This window comes from Ochotona curzoniae, unplaced genomic scaffold (assembly GCF_017591425.1).
Source record: "Ochotona curzoniae isolate NIBS_2020 unplaced genomic scaffold, NIBS_Ocur_1.0 patch14, whole genome shotgun sequence".
Lineage (NCBI taxonomy): Eukaryota > Metazoa > Chordata > Mammalia > Lagomorpha > Ochotonidae > Ochotona > Ochotona curzoniae.
The window spans coordinates 940,884-964,998 of NW_024466684.1; the positions used below are offsets into that span (position 1 = coordinate 940,884).

The 24,115-nt window shown below is 42.7% G+C and overlaps 1 protein-coding gene across 2 annotated transcripts in view; it reads right to left on the minus strand.

Moving 5' to 3' along the window:
• The window catches only part of LOC121166442 (2,4-dienoyl-CoA reductase [(3E)-enoyl-CoA-producing], mitochondrial-like), a 38,917-nt gene extending 20,576 nt beyond the window's left edge, over positions 1 to 18,341 (minus strand). For both annotated transcript variants that reach the window (XR_005885410.1, XM_040995563.1), the window contains exons 1-5: positions 18,250 to 18,341; positions 6,164 to 6,366; positions 4,975 to 5,032; positions 4,754 to 4,840; positions 3,484 to 3,631 (exon numbers count right to left, since the gene is read on the minus strand). Coding sequence is in view for 1 of the 2 variants with exons in the window: in XM_040995563.1 (XP_040851497.1) it covers positions 3,484 to 3,631; positions 4,754 to 4,840; positions 4,975 to 5,032; positions 6,164 to 6,366; positions 18,250 to 18,318 (565 nt within the window). In the remaining variant the exon portion in view is untranslated. The remainder of the gene's footprint in view (positions 1 to 3,483; positions 3,632 to 4,753; positions 4,841 to 4,974; positions 5,033 to 6,163; positions 6,367 to 18,249) is intronic.
• Between the last annotated feature and the right edge of the window lie 5,774 nt (positions 18,342 to 24,115).

Sequence of the window (24,115 nt, forward strand, 5' to 3'; positions counted from 1 at the left end):
CTCCCACGCGGGTGCAGGTTCCCAAAGCTTTGGGCCGTCCTCGACTGCTTTCCCAGGCCACAGGCAGGGAGCTGGAAGGGAAGCGGGGCTGCCAGGATTAGAACCGGCGCCCATATGGGATCCCGGGCGTGCAAGGCGAGGACCTTTAACCACTTGCGCCACCGCGCCGGGCCCAAGCCTTTTTAAAAATTAAAAATAAAAAAGGAAGAAGAGTGGTAGGGAAAGAGGGAGGTTGGAAAGTATTATTCTTTTTAAATTATACTTATGAATTTTGTTACCTTCAGAAAAATGTTAGGAAATAAAATAAACATGAAAAATGGAAAAAGTCTTTAGATGGACTCCAAATGCATTTTGAAAAGATAATCATGGTCTGTCACCATTTTTACTTGAATGCTAAATAAACTAAGATCCTGAATAACAACCAGATATGAAGATGTCATACTGTTAAATGTTTATACAAATGGTGGTGGCATAAAAGACCCCAGCTGAATTCAGGCTAAAGGGAACACACCCACTGGAAAAGACAGGACTGTGGCCAACACAGCACCTATCTCCACACAACCAGGCAGAGGACTGTGGAAGCAGCTGGAAAGAAACAAGTAGCATCTGCATAGAAACTGTCTTCAGGGGCCCCGCGTAGTAGCCTAGTGGCTAAAGTCCTCGCCTTGCACATGGCAGAATCCCATATGGGCGCCGGTTCATGTCCCCGTGGCCCCGCTTCCCATGCAGCTCTCTGCTTATGGCCTGGGAAGGCAGACAAGGACACCTGGCTTTGGATCAACTCAGCTGCAGCTTGGGAGTGAATCAGCGGATGGAAGAGCTTCCTCTCTCTCTTCCTCTCTGTAAGTTTCCAATAGAAATAAATAAATATATCTAAAAAAGAAAGAAACTGCCCTCTGATGCTTGGGTGACCCTTGAATTAAACAACCACAGGAAGGATGTGAAGAAGCAGCTCAAGGAAAAAAGTAGCAGATAGAAGCTAAAGCAGTGAGCCTTAACAAATGTCAGCAACATAAATCCACCCGTACAACAAGCCATAGCCAAGCAGGATTCAGCACAGGATGCAATGCTGATTGTTCAATACATAATATTAATAGCCTGCATTGATTCCAGCCCATGTAACCACTGTGTGATCTGATTTTAGTTCCTTTAAACTTAAATAATGCTCTACAGCTACATGTAAATGAGTTGCAGCTGCACAGCATGACTGCTAGTAATGGGAGAATTAATTAAGAAACTTTGCCACTAAATTCAATGTAATAGCTGGGTTAATTGAAAATATTGCCAGACTTTCTCTTTCTGTGTAATGGGAGTTAGCTAGCGTGACTAGAGAAATTCTTTACTATTCAAAACTAGATAAATATAGTTGGTGCTTGCAACAGACAGTCGACTCACAAAAGAGATGCTGAGTCCTTCCAAAGAAGAAGTACATTTCTGGATAGAACATGGCTAGAGTTACCAACATCTGGCCAAGAAAAGAAAGGAAGTGTGTTCAAAGTTTAACCTTGTACAAAGAAATGAAAATTTTAACTAACAAGTCAGAAAAAAAAACCAGCCTAAATATAACTATAGGACTTGGCAAGTTCAACCTATTCATGATTTCAGAGTCTCAGTAGGTTTCCACGCAAAAAAAATTATCAATACTAAAAGTTTTAAAAATGAAAAAGACATAGATGAGTCAGAATTTTTAAAAAGTATGAAGTTGGAGGACATACACTACTTCAAGCTAATGTCAAACTAATCAATATATAATATATAAGCCTACAATAAATACATACAAAGTTAAAGACAATTAATCCTAACTGCCAGATAACCTAGCACACTTCCGACCACAGATTGCACAGATCACTGCCAGCACTTGAGGAACCACTAACACCTGAGCTTCCTAACTATTGACCTAAAAACAGAACAGGCTATTTGCGCTAAACTCTTAACTCAGTGGCCCAACACTGTCAAGATGCAGTATCAATAACTGACAGAAATCTTCAAAGCCTAAAAGCTAGCTTTGATATTTCAAAAATTCTTCTCTAATATATTTTTAATGCAGGGCATAGAATTTTAATCCAACATGATGAGTAAAAATAGATCAAAGTCAATGTTCAAATGAAAGACAATGATGAGAACAGAGGAGAGTCGGACCAGAATGAAGGGGGCACTGAGACGGGCTAGGCAAGTACCGAAAGTGACAATGAAGCAGAGAAAGATGTGCTGAGACAGAGAAGAAACAGCCAGAAATGAAGAGCTGATAGAGGCAGAAACATAAAGAAACAGAGCCATGAGCAATGGGTGGGGAGAAGCAAAAGCACGATGGAGGCAGCCACCAAGAAAGAAAGGCTGAGGAGTTCTTCCGAAAGAAAGGCTGAGGAGGGGTCGGCATCCTGCCCCTCTTCGAGGAGTACATTTAACACCAAAAGAAAGAAGCCTGGTGCTTCTCAGTCATCCCTCTGTTTCCAAATCCCCTTTCAAGCTGTTGCAAGCCACACTGCCCAGAATTTAAACCTCCTCAGGCAATCAGGAGAGGGAGGTGGTTGGCTGACTCCAGGCCGAGTTCCCCCCTGCAAGCCCCAAAGGACATTCTCCCAGAAGCAGGAGGGTTCTTCTGTTCAGAAACCCCCACTCTCTGAGAAAATGCCCCCATCCTGCCAATCCCAACCCCCAACTGTTCAGACAATGCTCTCTGCCTCTGAGCTTCAGGCATGACCACAGGACCTGGTTCTCAAAAGCCACCATGGTCTGTTAAACAAATAGGCATACAGGTACTCACATAGGCATACGTTATACACGCATTCACTATTTGTATGAACTTTTATGAGGAAGGTATTCAAAGTGCTGACAAACCTGTTCTCCATTAACCTCCCTCATCGCTCTCACGATCCAAACGATACATTCCAGCCAAAGGCTCTTTCACCTCGCATGCACGGCCTGACTTTACCTTCTAATTGTCTCCCCTCTATCTCCCATGCCATCTATCCACAGGCCAAAAGAACCATCAAGCCCTCCTGAATGCGTCTCCTTCAATCATTTCATCCCATGTCTTTCAGAAGTCATCACAGACGCCCTCTTTTGGTAGCGGGAAATGCCCCAAGTACACTCAACCCATTCCCCAAAATCACTCCCTGTCCCTCTTCCTTGCACCTCAAACAACAGCAAATTTCTCACCACTCTCTGAACACTTCTGTCTTCCCTTTCAACATGTCACACATTCTCTGCTTCCTCCCCATCTTGACCTCTGGCAATTCAAACTACACCACACACCTCAATCTGAGCACCAACCCAGGGAGCCAATCATGCCTGTCTCTGCCAATACATTTTGAAACATGTTTATTATGGCTTGTGTCATAACAGAGGTGATTACTTAATGATCTTCGTTTTCCATTACACTGTGGCTTACACAAGTACAGGTCTCATTTACATTTTTAAGCATCCCAGGGCTTGACTTAGAAGCTATCCACAGCAGCTCAACAAATAAGCTAACAAACATACCTTTCTGTGCTTTAATTAGTTGTTTTCCAATCTCTAGCGTCACATAGGCTGTGCCATTCAGAACTATGTCATTGATCGTCTTCCAAGCATTAGGTGACAGTCTTTCAGAGGGAGAAATAAAATTTCCTGCTGCGTTGTTTATCACGACCTAACAGATGAACAGCAAAAGTTAGAGAGACTACTGGGGATGAAGTTGTGTATCTTCCCTCTAGAACTTCTATTTTAAAAAGATTTACTTATTTTTACTTCAAAGGCAGATTTACAAAAAGAGAGATCTTCTATCTGTTGGTTCACTCCCTCAGTGGCTGCAATTGCTGCAGTGGGGCTGATCTGAAGCTGGGAACCAGGAGCTTCTCCAGGTCTCTCACGTGGGTACAAGGGTACAAGGACTTGGGCCATCCTCACAGCCTTTCCAGCACCAAATGTCCCATTTCTGAGACTTATTAATACAAATAATACAATGAAACTGTAGTTCATAGTTACAATACTATGAGATTGGGTTCAGCTTTGTTATATGTCAGTGATTTTTATTATTTACCAAATGTCAAAATCCTAATTCTTGTATTTACATTAAGGTAAACGATATTAGAAAACAAATACAGATTAAGCATATTTACCATGTGACAATATTTCAAGGAATCTCAAATAATGCATTTTAATATCCAGTGCTATTGTAGTTGAACTGATCCAATGAAACCTGGTTACTGACCTGCTTCTTCACTATCAAAAACTAGTCTAATAATTCCACAGTAGATTCAATCATATTGGTTAGTCTAAAAATACCTCTAACATTAAAATGCATTTTCTTTTAGGATATTAGAAGAAATAACTTCTTTCCAACAAATGAGCCAAACAATAGCAAATACCCAGGCACTTAGGTCTTACAAAAAAATTCAGAATTTTTTATAATTCCCCTTGTCTATGTTGTAAGAGAGATAATCAAAATTATTAGTAAAATCAGAGCATACATCATCTAAATTAGATATTGTGCTCTTAGATAACTGCTCTTCTTATTTCATAATCTTACTAAATAAAGTGAAATCAACCTTGTTCTATAATTACTAATGCACACTTTAAGGATCCCTAAAAGGAAGTAGTGCAGTCCACCTAATTTGTTGCGTCCTTTAAATGGAACCAGCATTTTCCCAGACGTGGAAAATAGGCACTTCCCACCACAGCACTTGCTCACATCAATATTTGATGTGCTTTGTGCATTCTGAGGGCGTTATCAACATCAAGCGCCTCTTACTGTGGCATCCATTGTACTTACATCAGGAAGACCTGCTGCTTTGATCAGTTCTGACACTGCCTTCTGTACCATGTTAGGATCTCTCACATCACACTGAACTGGATGAACCTGAAAATAATGAAGCCAAAAATGAACTCTTCATTCTCCAGGCTTTCGAATGCAAAGCTATGAGGAAAATACTTAAATGTTGTAATCCCTAAATCTACATTTAGTGATTAAGTGACATTTTTTTTTTAACGTACCTTATTTCCAGTCTGAGATGAAATCTGTTCTGCAGAAGCTTTCAGAACATCAATATTCCTGGAAGTAAACAGAAAGTATTTTGCTTGAGTTCTGAAAAGACTTCATGTTAAAGTTTCTTTTTAATTCCTTTTTTAATTCCATAAGGTAAAGAACACAAAGAATCCAGGGCTTAAGGAAAAGAATTTCTGAGAAAGCACAAAAGTTGCCTTAAAACATAAATCAGTTTTAATATACTTAATACTAAAAACTAAACTCAAAATAATTTTATACACTTGATAGTAGCTATTTAATTAGCCACTTTTAAGTCAGTTATTACATATCTACTTGTAGATTTAAAATATTTTCTTGATTATAATAATTATATCTATTCTTTTACCCCAATCAGCTTTACTAAAAAAATACATTCATGGTATAATGTCAGCAGCTCTTAGGCCAAATTTAAGGCTTCATATAAAATATATGCATTCAGAATTTTAGATGCTTGAGAGCAAAACAAAAATAATTTATATAGTATATACACATATTTATACATATAGTTACATATATAAACTTATATACACAAAAAAGTTTTGTAGTATGAATTTACCTTACATAGTACTTAAATGAAAATATTATAAAACTCAAAAACATTACAGTACAGAAACACAAAAGTTGTGGTCAATTACATTTATGAATACTTCATCCACCTAAAAGTTTATCTTATTCAAAAAATAAAGAAAGGATGGATTTTTCTGAGTAATCTTGAAAGCTCCAAACTTTCACAGGGTCCAGGATATGGCTAAATAAGAGATCCCTTCCTCATGTCGATGCACTTCCAACATTCAGCACAACAGATGCTTTCAAAAATCTACATCAAATATTACCATGCAAAGTTGATTATCAACTGATAGAACCATAATCGCTTCTACTGAGAACAAAACAGCCTCAGTACAGTTCATTTTAACTTCATCTTCATGAGCAGAAACAGTAGTGGACTGAATTCAGGAAATGTAAACATCACCAGTTCCATAATGTTACTATTTCTATCACCTCAAATTATACCTGACTTTTCCCAGGGTGCTTTGTTGAAATCATGCAAAGAATTCAAGTACTTTCTGTAACAGTAAGGTGCACCTCCACTACACAGGCGCACTGCAACAGCGCAGCGCAGCTCCTTTCTTGCCCAGTGACCTGCTGAGACCGGCTTACCTGCTGGCTATCACGCACTGAGCACCCAGGCTGGACAGGAAGGTTGTCATTGCTTTCCCAAGGCCGGTGCCTCCCCCAGTAATGAACGCCACTTTTCCTTGAAAACTATTGGGCGGTAGCATCACTTTTTGAATGGGAGGAAAGAATTTAGCCTGGGCAGCTTCACTGCTTTGACATAATATTTTTGTCCCACAACTGAAAAACTAAAAAGAGAAAAAGATAGAATTGACATTTGCGGGCATGTATTCCACAAGAGAAATGAATTTTTAAAACTTACTCTTTAAAACTAACCAAAGTTTTGAATGAATATAAACTCACCGCAAGCATACTATGTAATCATCTACCTTGCCGAACGTCAATAAAGTCAGTAACAGACACATACACAATCAGAGATTTTCCACCTGTTGGATAGAGAACCTAAAGGCCTGCCACAGCCAGGATGGGACCAGGTCAAGGCCAGGAGCCAGAAACAACTTGGTCTCCCAACTGAGTGACAGGAACCTAAGCACTTCAGCCGTCACCTGCCGCTTCCACATGTGCACACTGGCAGGAAGCTGGATTGGAAGCAGAGCCAGAACTCTGATGTAGAGGGCAGACATCCAATGCAGCATCTTAACCACTGTACCAAATGCCCACCTCCAAATCGAACCTTAAAAATTCACAAAGCGGGCCCAGTGAGGTAGCCTGGCAGTTAAAGTCCTCGCCTTCCATGCATGCCCGGGATCCCATATCAGCACCAGTTTGTGTCCCGGCAGCCCCACTTCCCATCCAGCTCCCTGCTTGTGGCCTGGGAAAGCAGTCAAGGATGGCCCTGTACCCACATGGGAGACTTGGAAGAGGCTCCAGGCTCCAGGCTCCTGGCTTCAGATCAGCTCAGCTCTAGCCACTGCGGCTGCTTGGGGAGTGAACAAGCAGACAGAAGATCTTCCTCTCTGTCTCTCCTCCTCTCTGTATATCTGACTTTCTAATAAAAACAAACAATAATTTTTTTTTAAATTCACTAAGCATTTTTGCCTTTTAACAGGAATAACTTAAATAAAATTCACATCTCATCTTTGACTCACAAAAGAAAATTATTTTAAAATTCTTCTTTATTAAATCAAAGACCTCCTACTTTCTGCTGGCTAAGAAACTTAGAATAGACAGAATATTTCCAACAGCAGGAGGGTGGTCACAGTAACGCACATTAAGCTGCCTCCTGGAACAGCCACAGCCAGACAGGAGTGCCTACCTTCCCTTTTGATACGGCTTCCTTCTAAAGTGCGTTCCAGGCAGCACGTGCTGGCTCAGTACTGTACAAGTGTATCCATCACCCCTCTACAAGACCTTGACGGAGCTCTAGCTCCTGGCTTCAGCCTGACTCTGCTCTGACTACTGCGGGCATTTGGGGAGTCTGAAAATATCTCTCCGTTAGCCTGTACTCAAATACATAAATAAGCTTTTTAAAAAATTCAGTAGAAAGAAAATCAGGATCTTTTTTTCTTCCTGTGAGTGAAGAAGGGAAATAAAAAATAACACTGCCCTATTTTATATTTCATAAGCTATGCTCACGCTACTTTAAAAAAAATCACTATCATGATCACATTTAACTATAAAAACAAACGTAGTGTTAAACAGAACTGACTTTCATTAGGTGATAATCATGTACTGGAATTAGATTCTTGGTCTGCACAGCCTAGAGAAGTCTTCACAAAAAAACTACTTAGTCTTTCACTCTTCACAGTGACACAAATACCAGATTCACCCTGATGTACAAGAAGGGCTTACAGAACTTAAAACATTATAAAATCAAGGAGGGTGTTTGGCACAGTAACGAAGGTGCCACTTGGGGCACCACATCCCAAGTTGGAGTGCTGCACTCTTAAAACCAGCCATTTGCCAAAGTGCACTCTGGGAAGCAGCGATGGTGTAGGAAGAGGGGTCCTTTATCACCCTGTGTAGGACCCAGATTGCGTTGCCAGCTTCTCACTTTCAACCTACACTTTCCCCCAGCCCCAGGATTAGAGCAACCAACAGGTCAAAGTGTCATCTGCCTCAATCTTATTCCCTCTCTCTTAATTGTTTTTCAAAAATATTGCCGAAGTTACAGAATCGAGCTTGAAAGGTGGGCTCACAGGTTCTGGAGTCCTCTGCAAACCACCTTGCATGTCTCCTCTCTGTTCTCTTAAGGCCATGTCTTTCCTCTTAGAGACAACTCCCAATGAGTAGGATGCGGCTGGGATGGGGTTGGCTCAAATCTAGCATTTCCACTATTCTACACAATTATTGTCTCCAAATAGGACAGACTATGGAGGTGTCCCTTGCTCTGGTTTTTTCGCTTTTTAATATTTTTCCAAATCCATCCATTAAGTATAGTTTAGTTTTCTATTCAGGACAAGATATTATTGAACGAAAAAACTGAGGCCATATGTAAAATAACTAAAGATAAATTTGTAACCTCCAGTCATATTTCTTTTCCTGTGGACAAGGCATTTTCTTTTTTATCCTTTTGCCAAAGCAACCTACAATAACCTTTTTCTACATAAATGGCAGCTTTACTTGAGGCTGCCTCCCGCCTTCAGAACTATTCCAAGAAGATGATAAATCAGGAAGCATGCAGGAGTAGGCTGCTAAATTCATCACTACCTAATAACAGTGAAAAAAAGGGATCTTAATTTGCCAAAGTCGTTGACATTAAGTTTTTCTTCTTGTTAATTTGTATACATAATCTGATGTGGAAACTTACGGAACTCAATTAAAGACATTAACACACAGACCTTCCTTGTAAAATATTCTCTTCAGTTTCTTGATACAGGAAAAAATATAAAGGTGAAAGCAGCACATTTGACACCAAAAACTGCTGATAAGTGTTTACAACCTATCAGGTTACCACCATAACATGCTCTTGCCGATTTGAGCTAATCGAAGCCCATCCCAGGACTCCTCTCACCAAACCACAAGTGAAGAAACCACCTGCTAGTCAGCTCGATGTTCTGACAATTCACACTCTATACACATGTTCATTCAAGTCATCGCTTTGCCTAAAAGTCAACTGTGCAACAGCAGGACTCACAGAGCCCATCAGAACTGGGTCACTCTGTATTCAATGCCCTGTTTCTACAAAAAGGAAGAGGATGAGAAAGAAAGCACGCTGAGCAACCTGAAACAACACTTTGGCCATTACTTTTTCTTGTTACTTTCCTAAAAATTGATTTTAAAAAAAGCTGTAATTTTTTTTTTTGCTTTGTTTGTTTTTGTAGAAATAAGTTTAGAATGAAGTTGTTTCTGAAAACGGAAATTACACATTTCAAATAAAAGAACTCATTTCTCCAGAGATCTTCAGGGCCCTAAAATTCTTAAAACTCTCTGAAATCTTCCAATTTTGGCTATATATATATATATATATTTTAGGATTGAAAGTTATAAGTTTAGCAGAGTAAAAGCAATCACCCACCTCTGCTCACAGACAGTATCTCATCACAGAAATGATGGTTTCTACCTTCCAGCCCTGCTAGTTAAAGTAACTCTAAAGAGAAGGGACTTAGAGCCCAGCACAGTAGCCTAGTGGCTAAAGTCCTCACCTTGCATACACTGGGATCCCATATGGCCACCAGTTCTAATCCCTGCAACCCCACTTCCCATTCAGCTCCCTGCTTGTGGCCTGGGAAAGTTGCTGAGGACGGCCCAAAGCCTTGGGACCCTGTTCCCACATGGGAGACCCTGAGGAGGCTCTGGGCTCCTTGCTTCAGATCTGCACAGCTCTGGCTGTTGCGGTTGCTTGGGAATTAGTCATTGGATGAAAGATTTTTCTCTCTGTCTCTCCTCTCTATGTATCTGACTTTCCAACAAAAATAAATAAATCTTTAAAAAAGATGGAAAGGCAGACTTTGTCAGCCAGTGGATTCTGAAAAGATTTCATTGTGCTTGGAATGGCAAGATCGACAGCAATTCAAACAGTTGAACTATGAAAACCACTTGAGCAGTGTCCTCGGAGCATGCCACACATCAGCCACCCTGGGATGGCTGGGAGGGTGGGTGTTGCTTCTCCCTTTGTGTCTCCCCTTACCCCAGATACAGGAAGGAAAAAAAAATGTGGAAACAATGGTCTTACCCACTTTCCTGTAGCCCTTGACCCTTTGAACCCTAACCAACTATGTAAAGATCATTAAAAAATTTTTTTTAATTTTTTAATTAAAAAAGAAGGGATTTACCAACTCTCAAATGGCCGTTCAGAAAGAGTCTGAACTTTGTATTCTCTAACAGAAAGGAACATTGTTCCAGTGAGATTTACACTGGGATTAAGTAATTCAGTATTTCGACTATTCTGAAATGGTTAGGATAAATGTCTAAAATAGAGGCATGCTACAGATCCTAAGCCAACTGTGTGGTGGTAGGATTGCCCAATGTTTTTAAACTCTGCACTCAGTATTTAGAAATCAGGAAAATCCCACAGGAGTGCCCACTGCTAGTCCCAGCTCCACTTCAGACGCAGCTTCCTGTTGACGTTCACCTTGGAAGACACACTGGGGTACGTGAATTCCATACTCCCAGCTTCAGCCTAGCCCAGTCCCAGCTGCTGCAGGCTTTGGGGAGTGCATCAGCACAAGAAAGATCTCTATTGGTCTCAAATAAAATGAAAATTAAAAAAAAAAAAACTCTCTCAAAAACATGAACGCCTTCCAGAGTCAAAAAGACCAAAGTCAGAGTCTTCACCCGGGCACTCACATGTTCACATCACGGTACAAATACAGCATCTAGCCACCTTCATAGCTCTGCATTGCACCAGATCCATCAGAGATGAGCTTTGCACTGAAAAATTTCTGGGCATTCACAAAATTTGCCATGCTTCCCCCTATTCTGGCCTTCCCTTCTGCTGCCTCCTCAGCCTGACTCACTTCCTTTCTCAAGCTTCAAGAATCACATTTCAAAAGCATGCAGAGGCCAACACCTCTGTAAAAACCGTTAACAGGTGCCTCAGTTAAATAGGACCAACGAATCCATCCCTTCACCAAGGCTTCTGGGTTTGACTGTGAGCAGAACAGTTTCTCGTTCATCATCAAGTTAGGGAATCTGACAGCAATAAGGCATACTGTAAGTGTTTGGTTTATTGAATTTAATACAGCTTTGCCAAGCTCCAATTATATTCAAAAGCACAGTGATGGAGACTTAGAATCTTACATGAACATATAATACAAACCCAGCTCTCTGCCCTTTGTTGAAAAAGTTAAAATAGAGAATTAGGTTGTAATGCAATGGGTTACCTTTCTCTTGTAACACAAGGCAACTCAGATGAGCTACTCTGCTTTCAACGCAGTTTCCTACCAACGCACCTGCAAAAGCAGTGGACTTCAGCCCAAGCAGCGGCCCATGCTACCTGAATAGGAGACACAGACGGACTTCCTGGCCTCTTTTAATCTGGCTCAGCCTTGTGCACTGTAGCGATTTGGGAAGGGAACTAGCAGACAGAAGATCTTTCTCTCTCGCTGTCACTCTGCCTTTCAAATATATAAATATTTCAATAATTTAAAACCACACAAAGAAACAGTTAAAATTTAGGGTCTTCCAATGACCCTAAATTATGGAATATTAAAAGCTTATATTAAAGAAAAGATAAACAAAACCTATTCATATATGAGTATTAACAAGACACCTGCACATAAAAAACATGGATTCAGAGTGGCTCTCTCTCACACACACACACAAAACACACATACAACCATATTTACAAACTGAATTATATATGTAAACAATGGGAGATCTAACTTTTGTCTTATCAGACTGGAATGGTACAAAAGCTTGTAACATACATTTATTAGGGTCACTCTTACAATGTACTGATAGAAATCATGGCAACTTCACTTTGGAGGTCAATTTGGCAACACTCATCAAAATGTTAAGTGTAAATACAATGACTTAGTAACTTCACAGACTACAATCTATCCAGTAGATATTCTCCCATTATTTGGAATGAGGGAGGAGACGGTGCATATAGAAACACACATTAACACAAAAATGAGCCAGCACTGTGGTACACAGAATTAAGCAACTGCTTTACAACTCTAGTATCCCAATATGAGCACATATTTGAGTTCAGCAGCTCTACTCTCAATCCAGCTCCCTGCTAACGAGCCTAGGAAAGCAGCAGAGAGCGCCCAGTGCTCGCGCTCCTGCCAAACAAGGAGGAGACGTTTGCAGATGGGGTTCCCAGTTCCTGGCTTCATGCTGGACAGCCCTGGCCTTTGTAGCCGAACGGGGGACTGAACCAGCACATGGAAGATCTCTCCTTCTCTGTAACTCTGCATTTCAATACACAAAATGGAATGAGGAAAATAACTGTTTACAATTACACTGTGAAAGAACAAAATACTGATAAATTTAATGAAAGAACTGCAAGACTTGTAAATTGAAAACCACAAAGCACCACTGAGAAATTAAAGAAAACCTGTGTTCACAGATTGTAAAATTTAATTTTGTTAGGAAGGCAGTACTATCCAAATTGATCTACAGGTTCAACAATATCCCTCTTAAAATCCATGTGGCTTTGTACAAAGCTTAACAGGCTTCTCCTAAACTTGATATGAATTACAAGGGACTCCAAGTCATCAAGTACATTCATTAAGGCTTTGGTAATTGAAAAGACCAGAAAACAATGAACTGGCATATCCATAAGGGACATAGCTAATGGATCGGAGCACATACATGTAACAAAATACTGTTATATAAATAAATTATTTACTAACAGAAGAAACTAACACTCACAATCATGCTGCTCAAGCCAAATGTAAGCATGGCTGACATGCAGTATTTATTCAACGTTGCTGAATATCAACAATATGAAACATTACATATTAAGTGAAAAATTCAAAAAAATATAGATAATGTGCTCCCACTCATGTGCTTCTTTTACACCTGGCTATCTTCATGCATAAATTGATACAGGCCTTGACAGGATGCTCAGAAAACTATTCCAAGGAGTTGCCTCTTGAAGAGGCACGTATTAACACTATCACTGCCCATGCGGACATGCAGCTTGCACACGCAACGTGGTCATAAATTAGAACTTCATCAAAAACAGTAATACAAAATAAAATCATGTATCAATGCATGCAACACAAGAGATTTAGAGCAAACCAAACCTACAGCAACAGCAAATCAGATCCGATCTGATTTCATGAGAAAGGTGAATGCGTTGGGCCCGGCGCGGTGGCGCAAGTGGTTAAAGGTCCTCGCCTTGCACGCCTGGGATCCCATATGGGCGCCGGTTCTAATCCCGGCAGCCCCGCTTCCCTTTCAGCTCCCTGCCTGTGGCCTGGGAAAGCAGTCGAGGACAGCCCAAAGCTTTGGGAACCTGCACCCACATGGGAGACCCGGAAGAGGCTCCTGGCTTCAAATCGGCATAATATCGGCCCGTTGCACTCACTTGGGGAGTGAATCATTGGATGGAAGATCTTCCTCTCTGTCTCTCCTGTCTGTATATCCGCCTTTCCAATAAAAAAATAATAAAAATAAATCTTAAAAAAAAAAAGGTGAATGCGTTACGCTTACAAGTGATGGATATAATTTCCCTATATTTCAGAGTTTGGAAGTACCCATTTGACTTAGTGTCAAATTAATATTTTTGATCAAACCCAAATTCATCTAAGAGAGTTGCACTCTGAGCCTTAACTGGAGTGTAAACATGTCAGCTTGGCAAAAACAGAACACCATACTTTCTAAAGAATGAGTATGAACAATGTACATCTTGATAATCTAAAAGTACATCACATTCACCCTGCCCCTTGTGACCCTTCCATAACCATTTCCTAACATGTGGTCCTGTTACTGCAAGATACAGGACTGTGCCATGCATGCACTGTTTTCCACGCCCCTGTGTCATGACTACAGCAGTATGGTGTGTGTGGTTCTTGGCTAGAGGCACCTGGAAGCAGGAGAGGCAACCAGGTGCATGTTCTTCTACTGTTCCAGGGCAGGTAAGAAGAGTCCAGTAGAACGAGGAACTGTCTCATCCCAAATGACAACAGTGACCCTGCATATTTTTAAAAAAAAAGTGTTTTTTTTTTAAGATTTATTTATTTTACTAGAAAGTCAGATATAGAGAGAGGAGGAGAGACAGAAAGATCATCCATCCACTATTTCACTCCCCAAATAGCAGCAACAGCCAAAGCCAAGCCAACACAAAGCCAGCGGCCAGGAGCTTCTTCCAGGTTTCCCACGCAGGTGCAGGGTCCCAAAGCTTTGGGCCACCTTTGACTGCTTTCCCAGGCCACAGGCAGGGAGCTGGAAGGGAAATGGAACAGCCAGGACATGAACTAGTGCCCATATGTGATCCTGGCACAGGCAAGATGAGGACTTTAGTCACTAGACTAGCAAGCTGCCCACCTCTACAAAAAAAAAAAAGAAGAAGAAGAAAGTTTTAAAGTGTTTCAATTCTACCCCATACATGGCTTGCCACAGGCCTTGTAAGGTTCATACTCTTTGCTTTTACATGTGTGTTCGGTTCATATTCTATGCATTTACATATCACGTCAGCATCTCTAGCTGCTCCTGAACTTAAAGCAAGACATTGGACAGAGGCCACAGCTATTCTGAGCTTCGGCAGAGCACAGATCTTGTTGCCACAGCAACTCAAAGGTAAAGCTGAGCAGATACAAAAGAAAGTGCTTACTGTATTCTAAGCTCCAATAGCTAAGCTGAAGTAGGCAACTGCCAGCAGCAAAACAGAAATTATACTTTTGAGTAACAATACATGTTATACCAGTGGACATGAGTGCTCGATAAAGTAGCTGCCTTGTACCACAGGATATTATTTCTCATTCTTAATACAGTTCTTATGTGTCCACAGTTAAGAGCCAGGTATTTCCCAAACATTATACAACAAAGGGAGACAAAATCAAAGACAAATTAGGAGCAACTTGAAGTTTTTAACTGTGGTCTTCGATCCTGTCCATCTCTCAGAGGTGTCATGTTTTTTTTGATTCTCTATCTCATCAGGCAAAACTAACATGACTAATTGTTTTGATTAGGAAAATCAGATCCCTGTGCTCTTGCCAACGGTTTGCTTTGATTCAAGGTGTTGCTAGCATGAAAAAGTACTAGAGAGTCAAAATAAAATGGCATTATGACTGCTTATTACTCTGCCCCAAGCAGGCACTGTTCTAGACAATGGCAAGACAGCAGTGAACAGAACGGATATCGAATTCTACCTTCCAGAATGATTTAAGGCGGACAAGGTGCAAACAAATTGAATGACATAGACAGTAGATAATGAGCTGGACTGTGGAGAAAATCAAGGCATAGGAGAGAGGCAAAAATTGCTACTTTGAGTAAAATGGTCAGCAGTGGCCTCCCTGAGAAAGTGCCATTTAAGCAAAGTCCTGGAGGAGGTGAAGGACAAGTTACATGGTTTCAGGCCAAGGGGAAAGCAGAGCAAAGGTTGCAGGCAGAGAGTGAAGGGAGCAAGCCAGTTCATAGGGTAATCAAGCAGGAGGCCAATGTGGCTGGCACAGGAGGCAGGAAGACATGTGGGAGGAGAGGTCAGGGAGGCAGAGGGGACTGGAAATTGCAGGCTGGGTGGGCCACTCTGCAGAGACATGCTTTCATTCTGAATGGGAAATGGACCAAGTTTTGAGCAGAAGATTGACATCATTTGCCAGAAGCACTTCAAGGATTGCTCCAGCTGCTATGCTACAAAGGCCAAGGCTAAAAACAAGAGATTCCGGTTCAGACACTTGTGCGGCAAACTACCCAAAAGATGATGATGGCTTAAGTCAAGAGGATGTCTGTTATCAGAAGTGGTAGAAAGTTAGCAAATCCAATTATCTGCCAAGCATGAGGGTCCCCAAAAGTCAGAACGCCGTGAGTCATCACTCTGTCTACTATTGCTTGATCTGATTCCATCTTCTCGCCTCATCACACTTTGACCTATTTCACTAAAAGCAAATAAAACAGATCTCCTATTTACTGAGATCTTGTTCGTCCGATTGAGTTTCTTCACACCTCTCACCTTCACCCCACGACCACAGTGACTGCCGCAATGTCTTTGTGCTCCAGAAAGAGTTCAAGTTCGTCGTAAGACACAAAAAGGAAATGTAGAGCTGTCTGATAAGCAGACACTGGTCTTAGAGACCCCAAAGATGACAAAACTAAAAGGGGACAACTTGTGTAATATAGGAGTTGACCTGTGCCAACTAGGAACAAGTCAGTGAGGAGTTGAAGATGGCTGTCTTCCAGTTTAAGTGACTGCATGGGTGAAATACTTTACCTACATGACTGAGTTGAGATGAAAAGATCCAAAGGAGATGGGCCGGCAGGATCTGCACTGGAATGGCAGCTTGTAGCAGGACTGGGGAATACTCACGTGATGATAGCTAACATGCTCTAAGAAACGCAGTTTTGAAGTAGGATTCCCCCAAAGGCACCTGTGAGCTGCCCAAAGTCCCGATTCTTGTTTTTTTAAGATTTATCTTTACTGGAAAGTCATATACAGATAAGAGGAGAGACAGAGAGAGGAAGATCTTCCATCCATTGATTCACTCCAGTCCACTGATTCAGCAATGAGTGGAGCTGAGACAATTTGAAAACAGGAGCCCTGAGCCTCTTCGGGTCTCCCATGCAGGTGCAGGGTCCCAAAGTTTTGGGCTGTCGTCAACTGCCTTCCCAGGCCACAAGCAGGGAGCTGGATGGGAGGTGGGGCTGCTGAGATTAGAACCGGCGCCCATATGGGATCCCAGCGCATGCAAGGCAAGGACTTTAGCCGCTAGGTTACCGTGCCATGTCCCAAAATTCCCAATTCTTTTAACTCCACACAGCACACTCTTTTGTCCCTCTCTCCTGCCTCATCTCCCTTCCTGAACACAAACTACCTCCTCTCACCTTACCTTTCCACAAATTGTTCAATACCATCTCTTTACCCCACCCTTAAAAACACTGCCACCAGAGTAGGTGTGGTGGCATGGCATGCTGAGCCTTCGACCTGTGGCCCCAGCATCCCATATGGGTGCCGGTTCCAGTCCCAGCTGCTCCACTTCCCATCCAGCTCTATGCTTATGACCTGGAAGACAGCAGAGAATGGCTCAAGTCCTTGGGCTCCTGCACCCATGTGGGAGACCTGGAAGAAGCTCCTGGCTCTTGACTTCAGATAAGCTCAGCTCCAAGCCACTGCAGCCATCTGGGAGGTGAACCGGTCCAAAATTTGTAAAATCTCGTTTTGTATAATCTGCCTTTCAAAGAAAGGTAAATAAATCTTAGAAGCAGAAATGCTCTCCCACCTTCCCTGATACTTCCAGAGAGAATGAGCACTCACACGTCCACCTTTCTAACTGAACTAACTCTAGTCAGTTTCGGGGTCACAGATCCCCCTCAGTGCTACAGGGCTGACATCGTTCTCCCCTCTTCTTCCCCCATCAAACACCTGGGGAGGGTGGGAAGGGAAATCCCTGAACCTACCGGCACACTGGCCTCAGCTCACAGTGCAAAGGTCAGGATTCTGGGCCTTTCTTAACGTTTTCTCTGAGCCCTTTCCCAGCTGTCCGGTTTAGAATAACAGAACCTATAAAGGCACCTTGATAAACTTAAGAGAAAGAAGCACAGGGAAATCAGTGAGGGCCAGCGAGATTTTGTAGGCTACAAAGGGGACTTCGTAGACAGCTCACTTTTTTTTTTTTCTGGTTTTATTTCCTTTTTAAGTGAAACTTTCACTTTTATGTGAACTTGTATTCGGTTCGAAACTTGCAAGGGTGTGAAAACCTCCAAGCCCTGTCCCCCCACTCCCCATCCCCCCTTCCGCCCCCTGGTCCCATGCTCTCCTCCCTCCTTCACACACAGGCTTCTTCTGACTGTGGAGTTAGACCCCAGGCAGCTTTGTGCCCGCCTGCCCTCCGGTCCCAGGGACGTTCCGCGGGGCTGCGAGGCGCCCCGTCTTCTCACCATCCCCTCAGCCCGCGCCTCTGTACTCCTGTCCCCTCTCCCCGGGCGCCCCCGGGGTCCCTGGTCCCTGGTCTCCTGGAGCTTGGGACCCTGGTCCTCCCTCCTCGCGAGCTCCCAGCCAGCTCGGGCCAGGCGTTGGCGAGGAGCGAGCTCCACCTCCTGCCCCTCCGGAGCTGCCTTACCCGCCGAGGAGCGAGGCTGCAGGGCAGCCGGGACGCCCCGGTAGAGAAAATCAGGCGCCAGGAGGCCATGTCGCCGTCGGAACTTTGGCCGGAAAGCAGCAGCCACAGGGGGCGGGCCAGGAAGAGCAAAGTTCCGGGGCTGGGCGGGGAGCTGGGATCCACGGCTCTGGCCCGCTTGGGACTAACCTGGCACGCGCCCCTGCACGTACCCTCGCTCAGCTTTCCCGTTGCTTTGTTCTGGTTCTCCAGGACCCAGACTGGTTGCGTGAATACCAAATGGGGGTGGACACACGGACCTCTGCGACATCTAAGGGCGCGCAGATGACAGAAACGCGCGGCTCCACGCTGTCCACGAGTGCTGATGCTTTTTTTTTTTTCTAATGTGTTTTTGTTTAAGTGCATGTTTCAGTTCAAGGTGTGTGTGACGCTCGGTTACCGGTTGTCGCCATAATAATGTCACGGGATTGAAGCTCACTTTTCCCAGACCCGGCGGCAGCCTTCCGGAGCGCCGACTGGTTGCCGGGCACTCTGGCGCCCAGCGCCGCGGGGCTCGGGTCGGGGCCAGCCTCGCCAGGGGGCGAGCCGCACAGGCGCCAAACGCAAATGCAGACACTCTGGGACAGCAGCGTCCATCTCTGGGTGGTGGAACAGCCTGGGGCCCAAGCTCACCTCATCCAAGAATGTTCAGCCTTAACTCAGGATTGTTGTGAAGAAGGAAGGAAATGTTTGTGAAGTTCCAAGCTGGGTTGATTTTAGCATAACACAGAGCTTACTGGGTGACTGTCATTTCGCAAGTGGTAGGAGAGAAATAAAAGTAGTCGCCGACATTCAGATCCCAGCCCAGAGCTCACCAAGGAGCCTTCCTACTCTCCTATCAGACCTGAACTATTTACCAGTTTGCAAAGTTCAGTGTCACCCTTAAAATACCAAACATGCCTGTCTCTCAACCAAAATGAGTTACTACCATGTCTTTTTTTTTCCCCTAAGATTTATTTAAGTAAATCTTAGCAGAATGCTGCTAAAGAACTAAACTACTGCAATAATATGGGGGAAAGTAGTGGGCTTCAGAAGAATGGAGAGAATGAAAGGGGAAATTCCTGAGCTATAGAACTTTATAACGAAAAGTAAAATTAAAAAAAAAAACCTTTAAACTGAAAAAAAAAAAAGAAAATATATATATATATATATTGTTTGAAAGGCAGAGTTACAGAGGAAGAGGGGGAGAGACAGAGAGGCTCTTCCAGCCACTGGTTCACTTCCAGCTGGAAGCCAGGAGCTTTTTCCAGGCGTCCCACATCCTGCACTGCTTTCTCAGGCACATTAGCAGGAAGCTGGATGGAAGTGGAGCAGCTGGGACTCAAACCATTGACCACAGTGGGTGCCAGCATCACAGGTAACAGCTTTACCTGCTGAACCACAATGCTGGCTCCATTCCTAATTCTTGACCAATGGCTACCTCAACTACACGGGACTCTCCCCTCACTATAGATACTACCTCTGAAGATTCTGTTTCACAGAATTGCCTACAATCCTGATCTCCTCTTGATTCACTAAAAATTAACTGGCTTGGGACCTTAAGGTTGTCTGAAAAAAATTTCTTCCCTTTTGCCACTTTTGTTGACTAGAAAGCAAGTCCATTTCCATCCAGGCTCAAGGACAGAGAGTACCAGGCGAAGTGTGAGTGGGGATTGTCTTGATTCTGCCTGCCATAGCCACAATATTGGACAAGAGAAGAAAAGGAAGAAGTGAAGGTTTTACAGAGCCCACAAACAGTGCCTTGAAGGTAAACTACAGGCCATCCGTTCATAGGCTCCCAGCCTCCCCCCTTAGTGCTGCAGGGAACGTAACACACGAGACAGCAGCAGCAGCCTCATTTCTTGTCTCATACAAAAGAAGAATCTTCATGTGGACAACTTTAGTGTGCAAGGCAAGATTTATTTAAGAAGGAGTGAGAAAGAAGACTTCTGCTATAGTGACAAGAGGGGGATCCAAGGGAGGAAAGACCCAAACATTTGTGTGTGGGTTAAGGTTTTAAGCACTATTTCTAAGAGGGGGAAGGAATGAGTTGCTCGAATGGCAGGAAAAAAAGAAACCCTCATTCCACAATGTCTAGCACTTTGCTCACGACTGAATGAACATCATAAAAGTATGTCTGGTGGTTTCTTCCTCCTGTCCTTAACGATTAGCTGGAAGCTCGGGCACCATCTCCCTGGCAGTAACTCAGAGATGGAGGTTGTTTCATGGTATTTCCTTGCCTTTGTCATGGCCATCACTCTAAGAGATAGGAACTGGTCTGTTGATCCTGTCTCTTTTTCTCCCTCAAGGTGTCGGGGGTTGAAGCTCAGGAGAACACGCCTTTGAAAGGGTAAGCGACGGGAAGAAGCAAGGTTTAATATTTCACAAAGGTAATGTCACCAGGGACCAGAGAACCTAACTGTCCGTGTCCTCATATTCACATCAAGTGTCTTTGCCATGGCTTTTGGTAGCAAATCAACACAATAAATTGAGTGGTGGAGCTGGTCCTAGCAGGCTTTATCCACCAGAACCATGAGGGCATTTTCTTGTCCAGTAGGTAGCATCTTGATGCTATCCATGCACGGTGGTGTCTGAGCCATCTTGATGATCAATATTGTCTCCAGCCTTTCTTTTGAAGAATTCCAGTTACTGGAACCAAAAATAACTACTCCCTGCCCATAGCCTCCAGACTGAGAGAAGGCCATATGACTAGCACATACAAAATATACTAAAGCCTGTTATCACTGACCAGTTAAACAGAGGCCATGAATACCACCAACCAACCAGAAACCAGACACAAACTGAACAGCAAACACCTCATACCAAGCCCTAAGGGGCATCATATATAATTCCTTGGTGAGTGTGGGAATTAGGTGATAGCCTAGCTCCTGGCTCTGTACCCTGCAACAAACAACTTTCTTTCACCACACTGACATCTGTGTGTCAGCAAGAAAGTCCAGTTTGGGAGTAGCAACTCCTCCTAACACTTTTAGGGGTGAGTTCTATGTAGCTGTCAAAGTGGCTGGCCGAACAGTTTGAGGAGTCTTCAAACATTTTACAGAAATGTGTAACCATGCATAAATTTCCTTTTTTTTTTTTTTGCACAAAATTGAATGTAGTTTAGCAGCATTTTCCCACAAATTTTTGAAGTAGCCTCATACATTTAGTCATATTGGTTCCTGCCTGTGTCAACCTAAACAATAGAAAATGGCTACAGTAAGGCCAGGTCTCCTGAAACACTTCTGGGACATGTGCATAACCTGATCTTTGCCATAACCTCAGATTCTTGGAAAGTTCCAAAAGAGAAGTGAAAGTGCTTATCTCATTCCAGGATCAGACCTTTTCTTTTACAGCTCAGGCACTGTGCTGATTGATCCAAATTGGAAGGACCTATTTGCTTGGTCCTGCTGTTTCTACTAAGTGGGCTGCAGCTCTTACTGAATGGATAGTTTAGGGTGCACAAAGTTTAAAGTAATTGGATAGCCATGTTCTGCACCACTGTATTTGATTGGACGGTTCCTACCATATACCAATGTTTGCCTAGTTGATTGGATGATTGTTACTTAAAAACCCTGAACAGGGCTGACGAGGACTGCTCTTCTCGCCCACATGTGGTGGAATGGGGCAGTCTACCAGTCTGCACCTGCTGATGAATAAAGACTCGTGAGCTTCTAAGAGTTTGCCCGTGACTTATTTTGGGGGATAGATTTGGTCAACTCGCAACACTGCTCATCAAGCTTGACTGTTGATTTCAAACATGGTGCAGATTTGAGAGGGAACACTTAAATGGAACAAGCCCAGCAAGAAAATACTAAACATTCTGAGCTGAAAATCAGAGAGATATTCCCAAAGGTCTGTGGCTCACCTTGGCCATGAGAATTCATGGTCCTGACATGGGAGGAGAGAGGGCATTAAAAATTATTAATGCTGAATTTCCCTCAATCTCCATTCATCAAGCTGTGCATAGGGATGGGAAGTGGTATGTAAACAAAAGAAGATTACTTTTACTCTTGAATATATGGTTAAAATTCATACCGATTGTACTTTTTTTAATTTTTATTGAAATCAAAGAGCTTAAATGCATACCATGACTTCTGCTGTTTCCTCTCATGGTTTACTCTTAGTTTCTGGTAGACACCAACGCTCCAATAGTAGTCGCTCCTGACACTTACACACTCTTTCTCCTCCCATCCTTTCCCACTCTGCTGTGTCTGCCACTCATTCCCATCACCTGGGATCAATGTTGATGCTGTTTCTCAGGAAAATTTACCTTGGCTTCTGGCAGTAGCTTAGGTGTCCCTCTAAGGTTACATCCAAATTTTTATCAAAAGCCTAACCACTTTGAGAACGTCTCTTTTTAAAAGAAAAAGAATGATGCCAAATAAAAATATTTCAGGATATAAAAATAAAACATAAAAAATTACACATTTCAAAAATTCAGACTGTCATTGAGGCATAGTGAGTTAAGCAGCTGCCTACAATGTTGGTATCCCATATAGGTACCAGCTCTGATTTTGGCTGCTCTACTTTTATTCTAGCTCCCTGCTAATGTGCGTGGGAAAACAGTTGGAGCATGGCCCAAGAGCTTGGGCTCCTGTACCCACATAGGAGACCCAGAAAAAGCTCCTGCTCCTGGCTTCAGATCAGCTCAGCTTTGAGCATTGCAGCCACTGAGGGAGTGAACCAGCAGATGAAAGATCTCTCTTTCTCTCCTTAGATTGGTCATTCTCTGACACCTATTGTCTGAGTACTTTGCCTTTTGAATAAATAAATAAAAATTTTTAAGTTCAAATTGTATACAATCCAGAGAAAGAAGGTAACATGATTACTCAAATACCAAATATGTATTATTAATCATTTTCAGCTATGCTATTTTGGCTGCATTAACTTTGGTCAAGTAATAATATTATGATGCATTCATTATAGTATACACTATGTTTTTGGTCATTCCTGGCAGGAAAAACTTCCATTTTTATTGGGTACCCATTTAAATCATATCCTCTGCTTACAATTTTACATAACATCTGGCTCCATGCACTTTGAGCAATTCAGACTTTGCTCCTCTTCCAATCCCGTGTGCTTACAGAATTGGGCACCACAGGACAAATCTGTATTTCAGGTATTTCTGGGGTGCTGCATATATAAGGAAACTTCAAAACATGTGTAACAAATGGAATTAAAAGATAAATTCAGGACTGGCTCTTTGACATGGGAAAACATTTGGAGTAGAACAACAATTGCCTAGCTGATGCAATTAGAAGGAGCTGCACACAATAAAAATCTGTGTGGCTTGTTGGCTTCTACCATCTTGGGTAAAAGGCAAAAATTCCTAATGATTGCTGGGGTATAATGTGATATTTCAATACATGATCATTTCAGGGTAATTTGCATTTCATCTCCTTTTTACTACTTCTTGTTCAGAGACTGAGCTCCTCTTTCCAGTTATTTACAAAATACATAATTGGTTGTTATGAATTCTGGTCTCCTCGCTGTGCTGTAGAAGTTACTCCTTCCATATTGCTGTATTTTGGAATGTATTATTCAACCTCCATCTATCCATCAGCCCCATCTTTTGCCAGTCTAGTAATCATTATTCTTTCTAAAAAGATAAAATTCATTTTTTATATTTTCATTGGAAAAACCTATTGGTCTAAAAGTCTATTGGAAAGGTCTATTCCAAGGTCTATCGGTTGACAAAGTCCATCTTAGTGCACCCACACACACAGACACTTCAAAGCTTTGCCCAGAGAGATGTCCAGTCTGCTCTGTTTTCCGTCCGCTGACAAGGCACTTGATGGACTGCCAACCTAGATGAGCTGGCTGCAATGTCCCCCATGTGCAACTGGGCATG